This window comes from Solanum lycopersicum, chromosome 3 (assembly GCF_036512215.1).
Source record: "Solanum lycopersicum chromosome 3, SLM_r2.1".
NCBI lineage: Eukaryota > Viridiplantae > Streptophyta > Magnoliopsida > Solanales > Solanaceae > Solanum > Solanum lycopersicum.
The window spans coordinates 58,337,705-58,359,058 of record NC_090802.1 but is presented as its reverse complement, the minus strand read 5'-3'; the positions used below and the strand labels follow the sequence as shown (position 1 = coordinate 58,359,058).

Genomic DNA, 21,354 nt, shown 5'->3' with positions numbered 1-21,354 from the left:
AATTGTTACTTCAACAGAGCAATATATTCAATCAAATCTATTTGCTGTAGTCAAGAAAATCTAATGTTAAGACCAAACAAGTGATATGTCAAAGGCGTACGTTTTTTCCCTTAGGACAAATATGACATTAATGATGACCATGGCATACTTGTTACTTCTTATTTCTATCACTTGTTTTTACCCTTGTACTCTGAAACCGATCCCCTAATAGAGCAAGGGCCATCTACTGCTTGTTAACAATGAAAGATCAAATGCCAATATTTTCCCATCAAAAGAGCAAACTTAAATCTACAACAACAATTCAGCATGTATGTGTGTGTCTCATGCACACGCACTAGAGAGTCTAGACAAAACACACCTTTTCAAACCTGATAACCAACAAGGTTTAAATACAAGAGTAGAGTTAACTTTCCCAGCAACACTAGAGATATCTACAGAAAGCAGTAATAGACACAACCTGATAACTAATAAGGTACAGATACAAGAGATTAGTTTCTCCTCATCACCAACATGTTCAGCATCATCAGTATAATCCCAAAGATGAAACTTGATCAGAAATTAGCAAATCTCAGTGTCAAACTTGAGAGATATTCCCATGCTGAAGAGCTCCTGGCACAACAACTTTGCACCATATGGCACATTAACTTTCACAATATCTTCGACTGATTCACAGAACCGGCAAAATGGACCCCTTACCTTACCACCTTGCACAGTTCGCTGGATTACATTTGCCATGTTCTTGCACTTACCACATATGTGCATCTGGGAAGAGTCACTGAGTGTGAAAAGGCGTTCATGCAGATTTGCTGCAGCACCATGAGCTATAAGACAGTCACGCTCCATTTCACCAAACTTAATTCCACCAAAGCGTTTTCTGTCTGCCACTGGTTGGCGAGTAAGGGGATGGACAGGTCCAGTGTTACGGAATTTCACCTTATCTTCAGCCATATGGATGAGGCGTTGGTAAAATGTTGGGCCCATGAAAATCAGGGAATGAACCATTTCACCTGTCCGACCGTTGTAAACTCTCTCATTTCCCCATCTTGTAAATCCTCGCCTGCAGGTCATATAGCATTTAATAGTCAATGACAAATCACCAGAATTCACAATTGACTACAACAAAATAAACACAGCTTAACTGGTTGGCTCAAGGGCATGGAATTATGAAAAACGATACAGCTTTCAGATATCTTACCCCTGAAGCTGCTCCATTATGGCATCAACTGATAAAGTGGAGAAGGGAGTGGCATATTTTTGACCACCACCTAGAGCAATGCCCTTCCCCAGAGCAGCTTCTAGCAGCTGACCAGGGGTTTGCCTGGAAGGAAATGCATGGGGATTGATAACAATATCTGGAACGATCCCCTGAATTGTAAAAGGGAAGTTTTCCTGAGATTCCAGAAATCCAAGGACACCCTTTTGTCCATGCATGCTGGAGAACTTGTCTCCAAGACATGGAGAACGAACCTGCACACAATGTACAAGATCACTAGAATCATTTAAAGGGAATTGGAATCATCCATACAGTGTCTTCAGGTACTCTTAAGGAAGGATGGTGGAAGAAACATAAAGATGGATATGAGGTGACCAACTCTTCACACATGTATATTTGAATCATAACACAGAGACATAATGCTTACCGCTAACAGCTATATTTGCAAACATTTTTTTAAGAAGGTAAAGTAATTTTTTATAGATAGAGTAGCATTAAGGATGTGCTACAGACACTGTACTTGTCAAAGCAAAACAGCAAAAAGACTCCCTATCTAGTCCTGTAGGGATTCTGACATCTGTAGCACTGATTTAACCTCATTTAAATGTTATAATTTTACACCTCAAGTAAAACAACAATATGTGATTAGGCTTTCTTGTAACTCTTACAAGAAAAAAGTATTCTAGATGGCTAGTAGCTTTGAATCTTTAACATAGTCAAGTAGTATAGTTTGTAGTTTTGAAGCTTTAGCATAGTTTAGTAGTGCTACTTTTAGACAAATCAGCTTTTCTTTAGTTCAGTGGCCAGTCTTTCAATGCGTTCATTAATAAGATGGTTCAAGCCTTCAATGCACGTGAAGCTATATATGGTCTTTATGTACATCAGTACATAACCTCTGTTCTCCTTTTATCATAATGATTAAAATTCAATTTTTTGATCTGTATCTTTAATTTTTGGAACTTATAAAGTTCTTTAGGATATTGTCTATCAATTCCATAATGAGTACTCTTTTACCCACTCCAGCACCCACGAATAATGCCATTTTCTCATCTAGGGCGGTAAGGGGCTAAAAGATCTACTTCTTTAATTCCTGTTTCAAAAATAGATAATTTTGCATCCAACTGTATAATGGTGGTGCAGATTATGAATAGGCGACGTTGCATCCCATGAAGTGTAAGTAATTTCAGAAGCTTGCCAAACTGCCTACAAACAGTTCTCCAAAGACTTAATATGGTCTTTTTAATAAATAAATGTTTCTAATAAACCGGTATCTTAAAGCACTTTAACTTGTTTGAGAGATGCAACAGCAAAAGTTGAATATAAATAGTCACATAAGTAGAAGCATATTTATATATACATATATATATCTTACTTGTCTGAGAGATACAACAGCAAAGTTCTTCCCTTCATCATTAGCAGAGAGCAAAACCTTCTGAACCATGCCCCTTTCCGTATGCTTCAGCTTGACACTGTGATCAGCCCCTGATTCAGAAAATTTCCCAATAATGATATCTCCACTCTGGAGATTTGCCCCAATGAATGGAAAACCATCATCATCTAGGCTGTCCACTCGTCCAATTTTACTCTGGGTTTTTCCAAAGTTGACAGAGTCCTCAATCTTTAGCTTCTTAGCCATTGCTTCCTTATTGTCAACCTCAGCCTTATAGCTCCTAACATGCTCAGATCGAAACATTCCCCGCTCCAGTGAAGCACGATTCATGACCAATGAATCTTCTTGGTTATAGCCAAGGTGAACATTTACTGCGACAATTGCACATTGCCCATTGAAGTATTCAGGCCGAGGAAGCATTCCTTTCTGGTACTGAGCACATTTTGGTTTCCCAAGGGAATCTGCCAACATTGTCCGGAAAAGTGGCCTCTGAGGATAATACAGTTGATGGGTATTTGTATCAACTCTATTGTTTGGATTCACTGTTGAAAACCCGATTGCCTGCTGAGAGTGCTTCTCAGATTGATAGAGGACCCTCCTAGCATGATCATGGTTTGCAAATGGGATAATACCACAGCTCAAGCCTAATAGGAATGACATGTCCAACTCACAATGAGTATACTTAGCAGGTGGGTTCTCTTTATCTGCTTTTAAGATGTACTCAACTCCCCATGCAGTTCGACAGTCTTCTTCTTCTTCAGGTCCTATAAGCTCAATAATCCCATTGTCCAGAAGAGATTGAAAGCCATAATCTCCCCCTTTCAAAGCTTTGATTTTCTTTAGATTTGAAACAACAAGAAGAGGACGCAGAATTCTTCCAGGATCAGAAAATATGCGAACTTCACCCTGCAGCTCATCTCGCTTAACTTCAACCTAGAAGAAAATTAAGATTGCTCAGTGTTTGAGTATCACATTTACAGATCCTATATCACAATATACGTCTTCTAAAAAAAATATACTACACTGAATTTTAATATCAATGTAAAAAAGAAAGACTTCCACATCACATCCGGTGCTAATGAAAAAGGTACTGGGTCAAATTTCCCTAGTCAAGAAACTGTATCAACTTCCATGAATTTAACTCGCATGGAAACATCAAATCAATTGCCAAATTTGTGATAAAGGTTATTTAATAGAGAACTTTTGGATTTAGTTTTATTGTTCTGCCAAATCTGTGATTAAGGTCATTTCATAGAGAACTCTTGGATTTAATTTTATTGTCTAAATCCTTCAAAATTTTAAAATGTTAGTATAATTTTTATTTGGTTAGTCTGAATTTCTGCGCATTACAAAGAGATATTTCCAAAATGTGACTTTCTCCCCCATCTACCTGAGGCTTGGTGGGCAGAGTTAATGGTGTGTGCGCTGGTAGGAGGTAGTAAGTACCCGGTGGATTGGCCGCAGTGCACACAAGCTATAGTTAGGACACCAACCATTAAAAATAATGAAAAATTTCCCAAAAGGAAAAACAATCAAAGAAGAGTAATGACAGAGTTCAAGGATTCCATCTATTTTGAACACATCAGATATATTTCCATTTAAGGAAACATGTCAATGACGAGAGGGTTGCTCTAATGGTAGACCCTCCACTTCAGGTCACCATTGGAGGTGTTAAGATGTCCCACATCGATAGAGGGATGGGAATTTGGTCTCCTTATATGGACTTGGACAAACCTCCCCTCATGAGCTAGCTTTTGGGGTTGAGTTAGGCCCAAGTGCCACATCTTAACATGGTATCAGAGCCAGGCCCATTCCAATTTGTTGTTCACCGATGATGGGCCCCCATTTAGAAGTGTTCACGCTCCAGTGGGCAGGTCTGGGCGTGCGGGGGAGTGTTAAGATATCCCACATCAGTAGAGGGATGGGAATTTGGTTCTCCTTATATCGAGTTGGACAAACCTCCCCTCATGAGCTAGCTTTTGGGTTGAGTTAGGCCCAAGTGCCATGCCATATCTTAACAGGAGGAAAGAGGCACAACCTACTGTTGGCAGCTTCAGGGTTCGGACTTACCAGCATACATAAAAAAGTTATACTACAGTCAATACATATACCACAAAAATCACGTCCATTTCAGGAACAAAGAGAAAAAGTTTAGTCCTTCATATTTGGTAAATAATTTTGTAATCGCCTTTAATGAATGTATTTGCAATATAAGCAGCCTTCTAAAGTAAGTTTTATGACTTCTGTACATAATTAAATGAAAATTATCTCTACTTGCCTGGTGTGACGATTTACTCCTATCAGTTCTATTCTTTATTTCACATTTTAAGTACCTGGTGTGACAATATAACATAAACTTGAGGAGCAAAGAGCATGAGACAAGACATTCGGCTTACAGTTAGATAATTGTCCTTCTGATAAAATTGAAAATCATACTTATGATATAAACAAGTATTCTGCTTTATCCCCCAAAATACGTGCGTGCACAGACAAAAAACAAATATTCTAAGTCTTAAACTATGTGCATAACTAAATCAAAATGATTGTGAGTTAAGCTAATGTGGGACCTTATTCCAGTGGCGCTTACATGATATTGTACATCCAAAACAGTATGACAGACGATTTACATCCTACTTGAGAAAAAGAGAAAAACACAAGTTACTATGTTTGGATGACAGTTCTATAACCATCCTTTTGGTGGATCAATAATCAACGTTGCAATATAAATGAATATTCAACAGCAACGTTCCATGATTCAACAGTACATAATTAAATGAAAATGATCATGAGCAACCTGGTGTGGCACTTCATTCCTGCGGCGCTTACGTCTTAGCTTTGAAACGAAGAGTGCAGAATCTTCACATACTCCAACCCACTCCCCATCAAGTAGTACCTTTTGCTTTCCATGGAGTGAGGTGGAACAATCGTCTACTAACTTTTGCATCCCACACCGGAACAATGTCTCAAGAAATGGTTTCAAAATAATTGTGCTGACAAGACCCATACTAGCCAAATTTTTCACCAGGCCACAATTTTCTCCATCTGGGGTAGATAGAAAACATAGCTTTCCCCAGTGTGAAGGATGTCTACATAAGTTATAGACCAGTCATTAAATCATCATACTTGAGTTAAACAAAACAGAAACAAAATACCAAAAACTTACTGACAGAATGAGCAACAATCAGGAAGCAAGAAATGAAGTCACCATTTTTTGCTAATGGAAAGCACAAAAACAATGGTCAATATAAATTTACAAACACTTACGGGTATCTAGCATCGCCAACCTTCCCAGTGTATGTAACCTGCTGACGCGATTTCCTCATATCAGCAGTCATTTGCAATGGATTTGTTCGTCTAAGAGTTGCAACTACACCGGAAACCCTCTCCATTCTCTTGTAAGGGTGACACCAATGCCCAGTGGAAAAAGCCCTAGAGAGACCATTGGTAATTATTGATGCATCCAAGTAATGCTCAATTGGCTGCACTTGTCGATCTCCATAAAGATCTCTTTGCATTGCCTTCACCATACGCCTCTCAGCATGTTTAATGTGTGCCCTGAGCTCTCGTTCTAGGAGCTCACCAGCCAGCTCCAATCTCTTGTTTCGAAAATCATCTCTGTTGTCAACCTTTCTGCGACCAATGAAAGAGTGCAAGAGGCATTTTACCATATAGCCAAGGAAGCGAGCCTTCTGCTTGAAACCACTAAGATTAGGGAACAGGTATGCATTTATGCACTCCTCAACAGATTCTTGAGGTGGAAATTTACAATTCTTTATAAGTCTATCAACATAAGCAAGAGCCTTTTTCCCCTTCCTGAAATCCTCACAATTCTTATCAGCCTCATGGATGGAAGCTACTAGTATATTGACAATAGTAGTATCTTCAATATCCACATCAATTAAATTTACTACCTCCCTGTCGGAGGAAACACCTAGAGCAAAAAACAAGACCCAAATTGGCATTTCTGCAAGGATGTATACACTGAGGGCTTTTTCTCCTCCCTTAATGTGCTCAAGCTTCAAGGTCTCAGTCAGTTTAATGTAGACTCTCTTCCTTTTTTCACCTGGGCGATATCCAACCATCCAAGTAGGATTGTTTGACACCCAGAGCCTTTTTAAACAAAGCTGCTCTTGTGCAATGAAGGTCTGAAATGGAAATTGCAAGAGATGCCAAATCAATAAAGAACTGCAATAGGAAATATACTTCCAAAAGGCCAAAAAGATTAAACAATATCCTATAACACTCTAGAAAATAGCACAAGTAAAGAATGCATGCAAAAGTTACATACATCCCGAATAGAATGGGGGATTCGGAGTACCAGAGTCGGACACATTTAATTTTCGAAAATAAGTATCCATTCTTTTTCCTTCAACTGAAATAAATATCACTCCTACATATTTTTTTTTTTTAACTTAAATATTACTCCTACATACTAAAAACCAAGATAATACGTACTCAAACCACAATTTTTGTAGTCAAGAAACAAACTGTTTGACTTCCCAAAAGTGTACTTTGTCATTCTTTTGAGACAAAGGATTACTATGTAGTCACTCATGGGGAAATGTTGCAATACTCAGCTTGAAGCTTGAGAAAGAACTTCTGCATAAAAGAGCAGCTAAAGATTCTTCAAAGGTAACAATACTACAAAAGAACTTGTGCAATTGTATTAAACATGCAGCATGATTACTCGAATTCAACACATTATTAAAAAAAAGAGTTCTTATATTATTCCAAGACTGCCGTTGATGTTTTTACAGAAGAAAAATAACTTTAACATATTTTTGCAACTGCTCTTACAAAATATGAATTCTTATCTTACTAACAGCGTGTGACATCCGACTACATCAAATTATGATGGAGGCACATAGTCTTTCCTCCTAAAGGTTCATGCATTCTACAAAACTGTTTCATCAGTCCGAACTCTAAACTGCTGGACATTATGCAATCCAATGCATAAACTTCATCTTCATAAGATCAATCTTCAACAGTATCATCAAATAAGACAAGTAAACCAACTCAAAAAGTAGCTAAGACCTTCAGATCTTCCTCAGACTCTGCATCATTTTAATCAATCACTTAGTAAATGTCTAATATGAAGTTAAATTTTCCCCTATCGTTCATAATCTTTTGTCACCACATCTTCCATTATAGAAAAACAACTGTCGCAATTATCTGAATTATCGAAGTTGGAATATCTGTCAAAATAAACACCTATTCAGGCAACAACAATTACTAGTACAACACTGCGAATCAATTTTGGGTTTGACTAAACAAATCATCTATATGCATTCCACCCCATTGCACTCGGTTCATTCCAACACTCAAATATATTGTCTTGTAGGAATAAGGTGTCACAGTCCAACTAACCCAGATATATTATTTGAGACATAAATTCTAACATTAACAAGTGAAATTCCACCATTTTGAGTTATGCTAGATTGATGTGTAATAAAATGGTTATCTTCTTTTTTTGAGTACTAAAATGGTTCCCTAATCTTCCCTCTAGACTCATTAGGGCTTAAATACTTTACTAACACACACCAACTGTCCAGCCTTTTTTCCTATGCCATCTTTAAGTAGAAGAGAGGGAGGCGTCGAGAGTGAGGTGCTAGCAGGAAGATCTTACCTTTTCAGCCCCTTTGACAATGAAGTATCCCCCATGATCAAATTCACAGTCAAGCTTGTCAACGCCATTCATCCAGCACAATTCTGAGTTAACCATCACAGGGATTCTCCCAATCAAGACATCCCTTTTGTCTTCCACTTCACACTCCTTGTCGACAAACCGGTCTACGCCAGTTTTGAACTTGTCACTTCTAACTAGCTTTTTGGTATACACCTGAAATCATATACAAGGACAGCTAAAGAAATTAAAAGAATAAGAAACTAACAAAGGAAATAAATGACATGCTGGGTGTGTTATCAATGCTAACTGGAAAAGGCTGTCTTTGCATGGATGAGAAGGGATTATATTTCAAATTTCAGTGGCCATATACTTACTTTTCATCGGATGGCAAATGCATTTAATAAAGATTTGTTCAAGAGAGACCAACAAGATTAACAACTTAGTCTACTGAAGAGCAACACAATGTAATCATTTTAGAACATAGCTAATTCAAAGATAATAAAAAATTGATGTAGTAATATTTATTAATATTTAGGGAAAAGAGACAGCTGTATACAAGGAGTACTACCAAAAAAAGTAGAAATCCCACGATCTGGCCCATTCAAATTTGAGAATAATAAGAAAAATGAACGAATATAAATAAACAGGAAGAATCTGATACACATAAAACTATAGATTATAGGCAAACATCATATTTATTTTTTGAATATTAGACAAAAAAATATTCACTAACCTGAACATGGGTCTCAACCATAATCCTGGCAGAATACGTCATGTTCTGGAGGCGAGCATGCCGTGGCAACAAGTCCAGGTACTCTTTCCCACCATCCACAGAAAACTTTTCCCCAGCCCAAAACTTCGGCCTCTCAAGGGTAACTTTCCCGAATTTCACAGAAGCATGCTTCCAATCACCATCACCTCTCTTTGATGGATCATAACCTGGCTCAACATGGATCTCCCCAACCGAGTCAAACACCCTTTGGATTCCATAGTTGATGAAGTCATTATATGAATTAATCTGGTGACTGATTAAACCATACTTCTCAAAAAAACCAGTTGATGCCTTTTTACAGAAGTTCTTCAAGAAACTTTCACCCAACTCTTTAATTAAAACCATATCATGGCTATCATCCTCATCTTCATCTTCGTCCTCGTCCCAATCATCGTCATCTACTTCAAAAAGATCATCAATATCAAAATCCATCCTTGTTGATCCATTGGATATCTTCTCTTTACCACTACTACATCCCACTTCTTCCATGATGTCAGAAATTGTCATCTAGATGAAATGCCTGCATAAAACACAAAATCAAAGATCATCAGTCGATATTTAACTTTATTCCAAACTGTACTGGTATGCACAAACATGATCTATCAGCTAAAAGTCTTCAAATAGCCCAGCTGAAACTGCGAAAAATTGTCCTTCCAGAGAGGCCAAATGAGCATTTCTCTAAAAAGGAAAAAAAAAGTAGGAGAAGGCTTGATCTTTCATTTCTAGCTAGAAATGAGTTATATTAAAGAAAAAACAAAATAACAAAGCAACAAAACAAAAGACTAAACAAATGTCAATCAGGTGAAAACAGCAATTGCTTGGTGAAATATGCTCTCGAAAATAAAATGTGTTTTTGAGAACCCACTTCCGCTCCATTGAGCTATTTCTAAAGAGGATAAAGCTAAAAAATTATAGAGACTATGGAAGGCTGGGACTTATAGTATGTTTTATATAGCATTCAAATATGTAATGCTACATTTAAAAGATAACGAAACACTATCTATTCACACTGAATATTGGATGCACTGATACATTCTTCTTCAGAGAGTATATGTAACATCAGTTATGCCTTCTAAAATAATAAGAAACTCCAACATCCCAACGAGTTATTATGAGATCTAAAAGAGATAACACGAAAACAAGCTTGACCAGAATCTACTCTTAGCATTTACTCATCAAGTCATAAAAACTGAAAACTACAAAGACCTAAGACATTCACCAACATTTCAGAAAACAAAAAGTTAAATGAAATGTTAAGCTCCCTTAAAAGATCTCTTTTTTTCACCTCTTGAAAAACCCATAAAATGCCCACAACATCTTGTGAAAAAATATAATCTTACTTCAAATAAAAATATTTTCTTTTGCAATTCAAGAAAACCCATAAATCAATTTCAGCTGTTTTTAGGGATTTCAGCACAGTAATATTCTTATTTCAGTCAAATCACCTCTAAACCCTAAACCCCAAAAAACACGAAACAGAAACAAAAGAACTCCACATGCAAGAAGTATCAGAGAAGCATTTAACCTTTTCTGTACTTTCTACTACCAAAAATGAGCTAAAATCAGCATAATCTTTAAAAAAAAAAAAAAAAAAAAAATAGTGCTTTTCGGATTTGCCTACTTCGAAAAATTAAAACCCAAAAGCAAAAAGAACTCGCCGGACAAACTGCATTACAGCAGTATTGTTGAAAATGAAAAAACCCCACAAAAATTACTCAAAAACCAACACAAAACTTGAGCTGGGTGTCAGAAAATAATCGTGAATCCCTATATTTTCTGAATATCTTAACGATTTGGGGGAAACTAAAAGAAGATAAAGAAATGTTTGAAGCAAGAGAAGATAAAGGCTTACCAAGTAGCGATTTGCTCCCTTTTGGTGAAATTTTTTAGAGCTTTTTCGCAGACAAACAGAGGAGCACGAGCAGTAAGTATACTCACTAAATGGTAGTGAGGACATGTGTTAATGTGACTAAAAACACAAAATCTAATAATACTCGCCTCGATTTATGTGATTTACTTTAATTAAATTTAATTTATATAATGTATTTTAATTGAATTCGAAATTTAAGAAAATATATGAGCACTATCCACCATAACTCATTAATATTTTATAATTAAAAATTAAAGTGAATCATGTTTTATATCTTAAAACTATTTTGTGATATTATAAAGAAAAAATGTCGTCGTAAATTTTATTTTATCTTTTTTTTATGAGATTTTTAATTTTGACAAAATAACTTTCTTTTATACCTAACATATCTAAAAGATCATTTCTTTTTTTCATTTGGTAACTGATCAATTTTTTTTATTCCTCTTAATTAATTAACACAAGTTTCATTATTTTAGAGTATAATTAAATTATGTGCTAATCCCTTAAGTTTTTTCATTTGTATCGGATTTCGATCTTTAAAGACATGAATTTGATATATCCAAATATATGAATTTTAAATATATGGGTTACACTTATATGTAATTCGTTCTAAATATACTAAATCTACGTCAATTCACATGTATTTGTATCACAAATACATGTATCAAATGTGATTTACATGTATAATGAGATACACCGACTATCACGCTCTCCTCTCTTTTATCTAGTTCGCTTCTCTCTTCTTTCGATTATCTCTCTTTATGTGTATAGGTATTTTATAGTGTATCAGATATCAAAAATATACATATATATATATATATATATATATAATCTCTGTGTGTGTGTCTAGATTGAAATTTAATATGAAATTATTAATAAGTGAGATAATGTTTAATTATTTTAACTCATCGGAAAAATTTATAAATATTGTAGGAATATTTAGGTAATTAAGGTACTATTGTTAGGGGGGAAACTTACATAAATATACTATAATAAAAAAATATTTACCATTTATAGCAATAATATTTTCTTTTCACTTGATCACTTTTAATTCATTTATAATACAAGTTTAATACATATTACAAAGAACAATTTATTATTTACATATAATACAAATTTTAATGATGAATAATACATGTATCACACATTTTAATACACTTATAATATATGTGACAATTTTTTACCAAACAAACATGATATATTTCAAAAAACAATTATAATTCATATATATTGTATAGATAATTCCCTTTTAATATATTTTACAGATTTAACAAAGCATAGCTATAAATGGTAATAAACAAAAAGTATCGCAAAAATCAATAATTATTTTTTAAAATGTATAAATTTATGTAATTTTTTTATTGTTTTAGGGCAATAGGATTTGGGTCATATGGGCCATCAGTAATGTAAAAAAAGCCCATTTGAATTGCAAGGCCCAGCATAGCCCAAATTGTATATAGCGGGTTGGGTGAAAATGAAACTCTTTTTGTGTCATTCTTCTTCGGAACTTTGTCTGAACAAAAATGGATGCTCTGGACTCTGTTTTCGATCCCCTTAGAGATTTCGCCAAAGACAGCGTTAGGCTTGTGAAGAGGTGCCACAAGCCAGATCGCAAAGGTATTAATTTCAGTTCTCTTCTGATTTTGTGTATTCAATCCATAGATTTGTATATGTTCTTCAATTTTTTTAATCGAACGTTTTTGTGCAGAATTCACCAAAGTTGCTACTCGTACTGCGATTGGTTTCGTTGTGATGGGATTCGTAGGATTTTTCGTCAAATTGATCTTCATTCCTATCAACAACATCATCGTTGGTGCTTCTTAATCGGTAATTCCTTCTCCCTTATGTGGATCTAGCTAGATCTGGTTCACCAGTGTTAGGTTTTGCTGTTAATTACAACATCTAAGGATCTCATGCAATAGACTTTTTTCACATTTTTTCTTTATGCATGTGGATGGATCAATTAGTGTCACAAATATGTTTTTTTTTATATTTTGAAAGGAAATTGATCTAAATGCTGTTAGGAACCGAGATAATCTGTATTATTTATGATTTGGAGTTAAGTGTTGCAAGTGTGAATATAGGTGTTTATGTACAAAACAGAAGGATTTTTGTTGGTTGTGAATAAAAAAGGGGCAGTTCCCTTTATGCATAATTCCAGTTTTATGCCTGACATAAAGCATATTTTTTTATCATGAATATACAAAATATGTGTGGTATGTTAAGTTTGACCATTTGAAGTCTGGTACATGAAGATCATTGTTTGTAGTGATGCATTTCTTGTGTGGATTGATCTTCGTATTGACAGCTTAACCTTCATTTCAATAGTATCATGAGCTCTGTTAGACATTCTTTCAATTATTTAGATGCTACTGGAGGTACTGTTTCATTATAATTAGGAGAGAGGAGTATGAAGAAACAAAAGAACACTATTTGCTGGAATTTTTCTTATAACCAAACTGTTTTCTTAATACGCATTTTCCTTTTGTGAAAAGGTCTCATTCTAGTACCTAAAATTGATCCCATGCTTTTCTTGGGATTTTAGGAAGTATAATAACCTTTGTTGGTAAACATACTTCATCCTTTTTCTTTTGGATCCCTATTACATACCGACCCTGGGCTGTCAAAAGAATTTCGATGAGTTGAGAACTCCTTGTCCTCGTCCTCGTCCTTTTCCCCTTCCCTACTCTTACCAAAAAAAAAACCAACTTTATATTCATATATTAAATTGTATGTAGAAAGGTGCTATTAGGAAGGGAAGATATCCTTGTCATGAATTCCACCAAGATATGTGAAAAGAAGTTATAGTCCTGCAACCTCTAGTCAAACTGATATTTTTCTAGGAGTTGTATGAAAGAAATTGAATATGCAAATTTTGTTGATGGTGGCAGGCACGTTGAATCTACTAAGTGTTTCTGTCCACCAAGGCTCACGTAGGAAGAAATAACATACCGTTTTTGTCCCTGCTTGGATTTGAACCTTAGTAACTCATGGTCCATTCTAGCTTTCGGATCGCTAGGCATCATCCATTGTGTGCAACAAACTGAACTGTTCAGAATTAATAGCATAGTATCTTGGCTGTTAACATATCATCGAACTTAAGTATTGTTGTGTTTGTCCCAACATGGAAAGAAATGGCAATAGTCAACTTCATCTAGTTTTTTCTTATTTGATACCAATTTTTAGTCTTTTTCTTTCATCATACCTATCCTGTTGTGCTTTGGATGTTCTTCTCTATGGATTGTTAAATGGCTTTACAATTCAATGGCTGTGAATTATTTGTATTGTTTTAATTCTTGTTCTTCTTCAGAATGTATATCGTGGTGCTTTGCAACAAGACAAACTTAAAACTCTTTTGTGTAACTGCAGAGGGCCGTGTAGGAGAAACTTAATGGAGATATAGAAGGAATCAACGATGACAGTCTTCACAATATTAGTTTAATTTTGTAACCTCTGTGGCTGTTGGATATTTCTGACATCTTTTTCAGAACCCTCTTTGCTGGTTTGAATTGTAGCATTCAAATAGCCTTTCTCATCTTCCACCTTCCACCTTCTCCCTGCACCCCCTTATATTGGAATCTTGTACACTTATCTTCCAGATCAAAGTACTTATATCTTAGTTTTACTTTTCTGTTGCTCTTTATACAGAATTTAATGTTTCTATTATTAGCATTATTATTATTTTTCATGAAAGATGCTTTATCATGAAAAGTACAATTAAGGAAGAAGTCAAATTCAAAACCATTTCTCTTGGGTATATATTGACATCATGTGTTCCGCTTAAACTCGTATAGTAAGTCGCGTAGCTAGCAACATTTAAATTAAAACAAACCCTTGCATTGTGAATCGTGAATACTAGGGACACTAAAATCATAATGCATCAACTTTGTCTATTAGTATTATTGGAACTGCATGAAAAACCCACGCTTATGTTCAGTTGAAGTAATAATTAAGTAACATATTTCATAACGCATACAAATATTTTATAAGAACGCATTGCAGGGAGTATGGGTATCCCCACTAATCAAGCATGAGCTTCGAGAGAAAAGCAAGGTGACAAACAACTAGCTAGCCAAATAAAATCAAAGCTGAAATTGAATCAACTTTTTCTGTAGAATGGACAAGGTCCCAACTATCTGTTTGGAAGTAGAAACTGTTTTCACAAAGCATAAATAAACCTTTATGTAATTCGATTTATAACTTTATTATGTGGCATCTTGTGTAACCATCTCTGTTTCTAATACTATACACAATTAGCTCTTTTATATCAAAATACCTTCTCCTTTAGAATAATTGGTGCCAGAAAAATGTCTTTTTTTTTAAAAAAAAAATACTCTCTTGAGACAAGTGGGTTTTAATTATTTTTTTTTAGTATTCGATAAATGTGTAAAAATATATTGAGCTCATTTAAATCTGAATCGGAATTCAAGAAGTTTGTAAGCTCCAAGTGTTAAAAAGTATTCTTTAAATGCTGGAGTTTAATTTGTATCGAATAAAAATAAATATGTATGATTAAAAAAAAAGGTTAACAAATTAAACAAACCAAAACAACTGTTGAGCGGAAAACAATGATAAAAAACTTCAAATTTTACCAAACACTCCAACAAGTTCAAAATTAAGCCCCTCAAAAGAGGCCAACTCTTGAGTGCCCACTAGACTTACTTATTATCATCCCATAGCCAATAAGCCTTGGTGGCTCCATCATACCACTATAGCACGGAGTAATAGTAAAAAAAAAAATGAAGGGCAGAAAGAGAACTGATTAAATTAGCATAACACAATTGTTATGCAAGGTCAAGTTTATCATAACACTGAAAACCAGAACTTCATAAGGCGTTCTGATAAACTACACAGAGTTTTATACTTACAAAACGACTAAAGGATTCAAGTCATTACAGTTAAGCCAGTATCCGTGGACAACAGTAATAAGGTGCATTCACATTGGAGAGGACCTGTAGCATTGGTAACTAATAGCTTCCGCTCTGCTACCAAGCATCTGGATCAACAATATACATGGATTTTAACTGCAGCAACATCAAATAGAAAAATTATTAGAAACAATTAATAATTGAACCATATGAATGAGAAAACAGTGTCTTGTATCCTCAAGCAGAACCATTTTAAGAAACTACATCAAACAAACAGTAATTTAGCTGCTTAGCCTTACAAGTACAACAACATCAACAAACTACAGCCTATAAACAGGTAACTTTGGAGTAGGAAAAACAACTTAGAGACTAAATATTTAACCTTAGCAATCATAGGTCATCTAAGAGCAAAGATGCCAACATCATACCGAACAAATCAATACATGCCAAAAATGAGTGAAATAACGTGAATACACATGGATTAATGAATACAAATATCTCATTAATTATGAGACCATCTAAACCAAAAAAGAAAAGAAAAAAGAAGAGGATAAAGAGGGATGGAATCAATAGGGCAATGGATAGAGGTGGAAAAGTTCAGCATCAAAGAAAGAAAAAGCACAAGCCTTTGGCAACATTTATAAATTCCGTATCCCATAAATCATGGACTTCTAATGAGAACAAAGACAGCAGTATTACATCATAAACTGCCTAAGCTGAGGTAGAAAGGAAAAAAGGTAACTAGTGCCAGCTTTTGAATGGTCCAATTCTACATTCCTATCTATCTCTAAAAAGTACCACATCGCAAGCGAGGTAAGTACATCCCCATTGAAGGATGGTTCCTGGTAAACACAACAGAGTTCCGACCATAATTCTTTAAGATATTTTGGACATAACTTTAAATCTGACATTTAGTTTCACTTACAGGTAGTTTACCTTAAATTCAGTCCCAAACTGTTTGCATTAGGGGGTGTTGTTCTCTTTGAAGAACACTTCTCTGAAAACCATGTTCTACACACATTCAATAAATACAATACCACAGCTAGATGATTCGCTAGTTCAACTAATGTGAACTTTCTATTAACATGCAAGGAATTCAAATAAAAGGTAGTTCATGTGAGACATGGAAACAATGAACTGCTATTGATTATTTAATTAAGCGGGAATGATATACTGGTGTTAGGTCCACACTTCACAGGTTACAGCCAGTTGAAATTCAACTTTGTTTACACACAGAGCAAACTAAGTCTTTCCTGTGCTTTGTTCTTCATCCTTTACAACCATGATAAGTACAGGACATAATCCCTCCTTTTCCAGTTCCTTCTAATTTTTTCCTCCTTCCTCTTCATTCAAATAAATTATCCTATAAAGAGAAGAAGGGTCAAAGAGGAAAAAAATAAAGGAGGATTTCAAGAATTTAATCTACCCAACTATGAGAATGAGACTGACTAATATTTAATTATCTTCCGGAGGACAATGAAGTAACCCTAATTCATTTTCCAAATGAAAACAAGATTAATTTTAACTATGATCATGAATTAACCATATATAATTCCAGTCAAGCAAGTTTTTGAAGTAACTCTTGGTTTCAATTAAAACGTAGAAAAAATTAAGTTTGGATGTAATATGTATATGGAAAGGTAGAGGTAGACCAGGGAAGGGTGGAGAGGTGATAAGACATGACGTGACACATCTTCAGCTCACCGAGGACATGATTCTTGCTAGGAAAGCATGGTGGCCGAGAATTTGGGTAGGGGATTAGTAGGTAGTCAAACGACTTCTCACTTTCTTGACGGAGAGCATGGTTTAGCTTAGAGCATCTTGTGTCCTCACTCTTCTACTTAACGATATCAGTGTTATTATTATTTTATTCTTCAAATTGTATTACTGTTGTTGTTTGTTGTTGTTTCATTTACGTGAGTGTTCTTTACTGTTTTCTTGTCAGAACTTTTTTTTCCGGCATTTTAGTCATAGCGTTTACTTTTACATTTGTCAAACATGTTTTTGGAAATACTTATCTTGACCGAGAGTTTATCGGATACAACCTCTCTACCTCACGCAAGGTAGGGGAGGGCAAGGTTTGCGTACACCTCACCCCCCCCCACCCCCACCCCCAAGAACCCACTTGTGGGATCACAATGGGTATGTTGTCAATGTCAAAAAAAGTAAGTTTGGAACATTCAACCACACAGTTCTAATAAAACAAGTCCAATTTTAAATTAGAACTGAAAACATGTTAAGGACAGAAAAGATAAGTTTGGAACATTCAACCACCTACTTCTCTTCTTCTACACTTGCTACAGAAAAGTGCAGTAAGGCTATCTTTATTTTTTTTGGTCTTTTTCTGCTTCACAAAACCCTCTCCTATGAAAGCTTCACACCACCATTTTCAAGAAAAAAAAAAAGTTCTCTTCTACAGTTTTAGCTGGTGCACTACAAGTATTTGATTTCCCCAATATTTTGTTTGTTTCAATCAGAACCCATTGTCTCCTCTTTGATGAAAGCCCCGTTGAAGAAGCCATTATCACAAAGTTTATCAATCCTACAGATACCATCATGCTTGAAGAAAAAAATTCTCATTTCAAGATAAAGATTTCTCTTTTGTGTATATTAATAGGTCGGTAAGATGATTTGTTTTCTGAAGGTCATCTATGTACTTCCACTCACCCCCTAAAAATGAATCATACGACAGGGAGTGTTTTTTTACTCTAGCTTCACTCAGAAGCCAAAGTGGGAACCTCCACTGACGCAATTCTTCGGAAATGTATAGATGAGCTTCTACCATGAAGAGAGTCAATTGCGTGCTAGCTGCTCATGCAAAGAGCATCATGTCTGCCCTGGTTCTCTATTTTTGGCATTCACGCTAAGGACAAAAATAAGAAAAGAAATGGTTATAACTAGCCATATCAAACTATCCTAGATCTTCAAACTTGCCCTGGATTTTTTTTTTTGATGAAGTAAAGGATTTCATTAAAGAGCATCACCTAAATGCAAAAGTATATACGGAAAGAAAGTTAGTTCCCTTAGATGAGTACTAAGCTAGGACTAAAGAGCTAACAAAATCGAAAAAACTGTCAACACTACTAACAGGAGACCAAAAATCCAACTAAACAGATTGCTCTCGATTTACTTTCCTCCTATAAGACATTCTAAGCCGCCAGGGTTAGCAATGAATTTAGTCCCACTAGTTCAGTATGCATTAGCATAACCAATATTTACTTGGTAAGGAAAAAGCAAGAATTGTACCTTGACATCATGTAAACTACATAAAAGGCTGTGGGAAGTAGAAAACACTTTCTGTAATTTGCAACACCGATTAATAAATCAGATATCAGTAGTTTCTTAGGATAATATAGGGAATGGTTATGGATGGCATATCCCAAGCATGCATATATAATCATTCAATTGGTAAGAAATTGAAAGCGTATGCTTTGGCGCCATCTAAGCAGACAGTTACCACTACAAGAAAATCTCATACTTTCGGATTAAGAAAATCATCACGAACTCCTTCCTCGTAGACAGTGTCAACCAAATGTGTGTGAACATATCAGCTTGTTGCTCTAAATTAGGCAAAATCCAGATTCCCCAAATAATTCTTAAAGGATGCAAATATGAAGCAAAATTGATTGATGAAAGTCTAGAGTGTAACTTCTATCTCAATGTTGCAACATCAATGAGATTGCAGAACAGAATTGTGTTTTACAAAGTGAAGAATGAACGCACGAAATGATTCAAGTACATCACTTGAATTTGGTAGAGCTCAACATGCAAGAAGGCAAACATATAAAAACCAAAATGTATGTAGATACTATCTGATATTTGCAGCTTTGACAGGAATTATTAATGCTCCAACCTCAAAAATGGAAGAAAGCAATTCCACTTGACAAATTTATTTTTCGAACCCTAGCTTACCCAGATCTGAAGGAAATGGGAAGTTACCTTTGACCATCAAGGTTACCCTGTCCATTGCTGCCTCCACCAGCATAAGAATTATCCTCAGCAGCCTGCCAAACGGACTGCCACGCCTGCGACGGTGGTGGGGGAGGCTGAACATACATTGAAGGATCAACCCCAGGCATAGCAGGCCTTCCCATCATCACCCCAGGTGGAGCAGGCTGTCCCATTGGTGGATAATAGTACGGAACACCACTTGCTGTGGAACCCACAATTCCGGGCCCCAGACCAGCACCCTCTTCCTTGATCTCATCCCTGGGAACAATGTCAACAAGGAAATCAAAAATATCAGTCCGCGTAATGGCCGCAGCGATGTCATTCTTCTGCAGAGTCCGTCGCTTGTTCTCCTCAGCGTGAAGCCAGGAACGAATAGTGAGTTCCAGAATGAAAAGCTCACATGCCTTGGCAAACAAAATGGGTGCTTCAGCGGAGATCATACGGACATCTTCGTCAGCTTTCATGATCTTCTTGATTCGGGCAAGGGGAAGTTGATGGTTCTTAAAATCGTTAACCTGTTCGATTTCCTTGCGTTGGTAGGTCCAAAACACCTGTAACTGCTGCTGCTGTTGCTGAAGGAGATGGTGGTAAGGTGGCTGAGTCGGGTACCCAGCGGACTGAGCCGCTGCAGCCGCCGCCGCTGCATTCGCCGCCGATTGCTGAGGGCTGTTTTCCATGGCTTTTTATGGACAAAGGGACAATTTTTTTCTCTATAAACAGAGACACTGAAATGTAAGAAGCCTTGATGAAGTAATGTAATTGCTATCTATATATACAGGGCGAAATAAAAAAATAATAATTGTATATATATTCTAAATACTACTTTTTTTAAATTAATTTATTTACGATATTATAATATATTCAATATATTTTTAATTTAAATTATAAAATTAACTCAATTTTTTTTTTAAATGAATGGAGTAGGAAGTGTTGATGATTGAGGTACAAGTATAGTTATGGTTGGAAAATGAGGAATGAGGGAACTTTATTAATCAAATAAAATGAAAATTTTATAAAGAGTGGAGAGTGTCTATGGATAATAAATAAATACTCTACCTGTAATAATCAACATAATAAAATTATAATTTTAATCTTATTAATTATAATTTTAAAAAAAGATAAAATAAAATTTAAATTTTTTTAAGAAATTTAAGTGAAGATATAATTAAATTATTATTTTTTAGTCTTTTTTTAATTTATTAAAATGAATTAATATATACAACTAAAAGAGAAAATATAAACAAATAGAAAGAGATGGAGGGAATATATAATCACTATTTACATATATTTTGTTTTATTTATTTATTCTTAGAGTAGTGGGATCCACATTAGAAAGAGACTCAAGTCAATTGGCTTATCCATTAGTAACACTATGCCACATGGAGACATTTACACATGACATGTGGATTCAATCTAGCTAAAATGGGGCCACACTCATATTACTATTATTATTTTTAAAAAAAAAGATAGAGGGAAAAAAAATTAGAATATGGGAGAATTAAATTCTTATTGATAAGGTTAAATAAAAATTGTGTAATCAACTATGTAAGAATTCCAATCATCCTTATTCAAGTACCCAAAAAGAAAAAAGAGAAATTTCATCACAAGTAGATTTATCTCTAATAAAGAGTATTAATTAAAAAATATATATATGTAATTATGAG

General features: G+C 35.2%; 3 protein-coding genes across 8 annotated transcripts; 1 reads left to right on the top strand and 2 right to left on the bottom strand.

Annotated features, from left to right (window-relative positions):
* Positions 1-344: 344 nt before the first annotated feature.
* LOC778349 (RNA polymerase IV subunit RPD2) lies at positions 345-11,045 on the bottom strand. 3 transcript variants are annotated; one of them, XM_004236313.5, is made up of 8 exons: positions 10,854-11,045; positions 8,963-9,521; positions 8,230-8,442; positions 5,868-6,748; positions 5,398-5,689; positions 2,586-3,536; positions 1,196-1,467; positions 345-1,057 (listed from the first exon to the last, which is right to left on the bottom strand). In XM_004236313.5, the coding sequence occupies exons 2-8, from the start codon at positions 9,506-9,508 to the stop codon at positions 559-561; spliced, it is 3,654 nt and encodes a 1,217-aa protein (XP_004236361.2). In that variant the 5' UTR covers positions 9,509-9,521; positions 10,854-11,045; the 3' UTR covers positions 345-558. The 3 variants fall into 3 exon arrangements, with proteins under 3 accessions (XP_004236361.2, XP_069151322.1, XP_069151323.1); XM_069295221.1 differs by having other exon boundaries at positions 10,527-10,854; XM_069295222.1 differs by having other exon boundaries at positions 10,623-10,854.
* A 1,289-nt stretch (positions 11,046-12,334) lies between these two features.
* Positions 12,335-15,144, top strand: LOC101247903 (protein transport protein Sec61 subunit gamma-1). Of its 3 annotated transcripts, none has more exons than XM_004236319.5 (3): positions 12,335-12,488; positions 12,580-12,698; positions 14,874-15,144. In XM_004236319.5, exons 1-2 carry the CDS (start codon positions 12,395-12,397, stop codon positions 12,693-12,695), a joined length of 210 nt encoding a protein of 69 aa, XP_004236367.1. In that variant the 5' UTR covers positions 12,335-12,394; the 3' UTR covers positions 12,696-12,698; positions 14,874-15,144. The 3 variants fall into 3 exon arrangements, with proteins under 3 accessions (XP_004236367.1, XP_004236365.1, XP_019068560.1); XM_004236317.5 differs by lacking the exon at positions 14,874-15,144 and adding an exon at positions 14,241-14,496; XM_019213015.3 differs by lacking the exon at positions 14,874-15,144 and adding an exon at positions 14,182-14,496.
* A 489-nt stretch (positions 15,145-15,633) lies between these two features.
* LOC101247122 (nuclear transcription factor Y subunit C-1) lies at positions 15,634-20,652 on the bottom strand. Of its 2 annotated transcripts, none has more exons than XM_004236314.5 (2): positions 19,679-20,652; positions 15,634-15,895 (listed from the first exon to the last, which is right to left on the bottom strand). In XM_004236314.5, exons 1-2 carry the CDS (start codon positions 20,365-20,367, stop codon positions 15,892-15,894), a joined length of 693 nt encoding a protein of 230 aa, XP_004236362.1. In that variant the 5' UTR covers positions 20,368-20,652; the 3' UTR covers positions 15,634-15,891. The 2 variants fall into 2 exon arrangements, with proteins under 2 accessions (XP_004236362.1, XP_004236363.1); XM_004236315.5 differs by having other exon boundaries at positions 19,652-20,498.
* Positions 20,653-21,354: the final 702 nt, after the last annotated feature.

Excerpts from the sequence above, each read along its gene's own strand:
- LOC778349 (XM_004236313.5), bottom strand. The coding sequence starts at position 9,508 with ATGACAATTTCTGACATCATGGAAGAAGTGGGATGTAGTAGTGGTAAA. Across the intron at positions 3,537-5,397 it reads GGAATGAAGTGCCACACCAG|GTTGAAGTTAAGCGAGATGA; the intron begins GTTGCTCATGAT and ends ATTTTCTTCTAG. Across the intron at positions 1,468-2,585 it reads CTGTTGTATCTCTCAGACAA|GTTCGTTCTCCATGTCTTGG; the intron begins GTAAGATATATA and ends CATTGTGTGCAG.
- LOC101247903 (XM_004236319.5), top strand. The coding sequence starts at position 12,395 with ATGGATGCTCTGGACTCTGTTTTCGATCCCCTTAGAGATTTCGCCAAA. Across the intron at positions 12,489-12,579 it reads CCACAAGCCAGATCGCAAAG|AATTCACCAAAGTTGCTACT; the intron begins GTATTAATTTCA and ends GTTTTTGTGCAG.
- LOC101247122 (XM_004236314.5), bottom strand. The coding sequence starts at position 20,367 with ATGGAAAACAGCCCTCAGCAATCGGCGGCGAATGCAGCGGCGGCGGCT.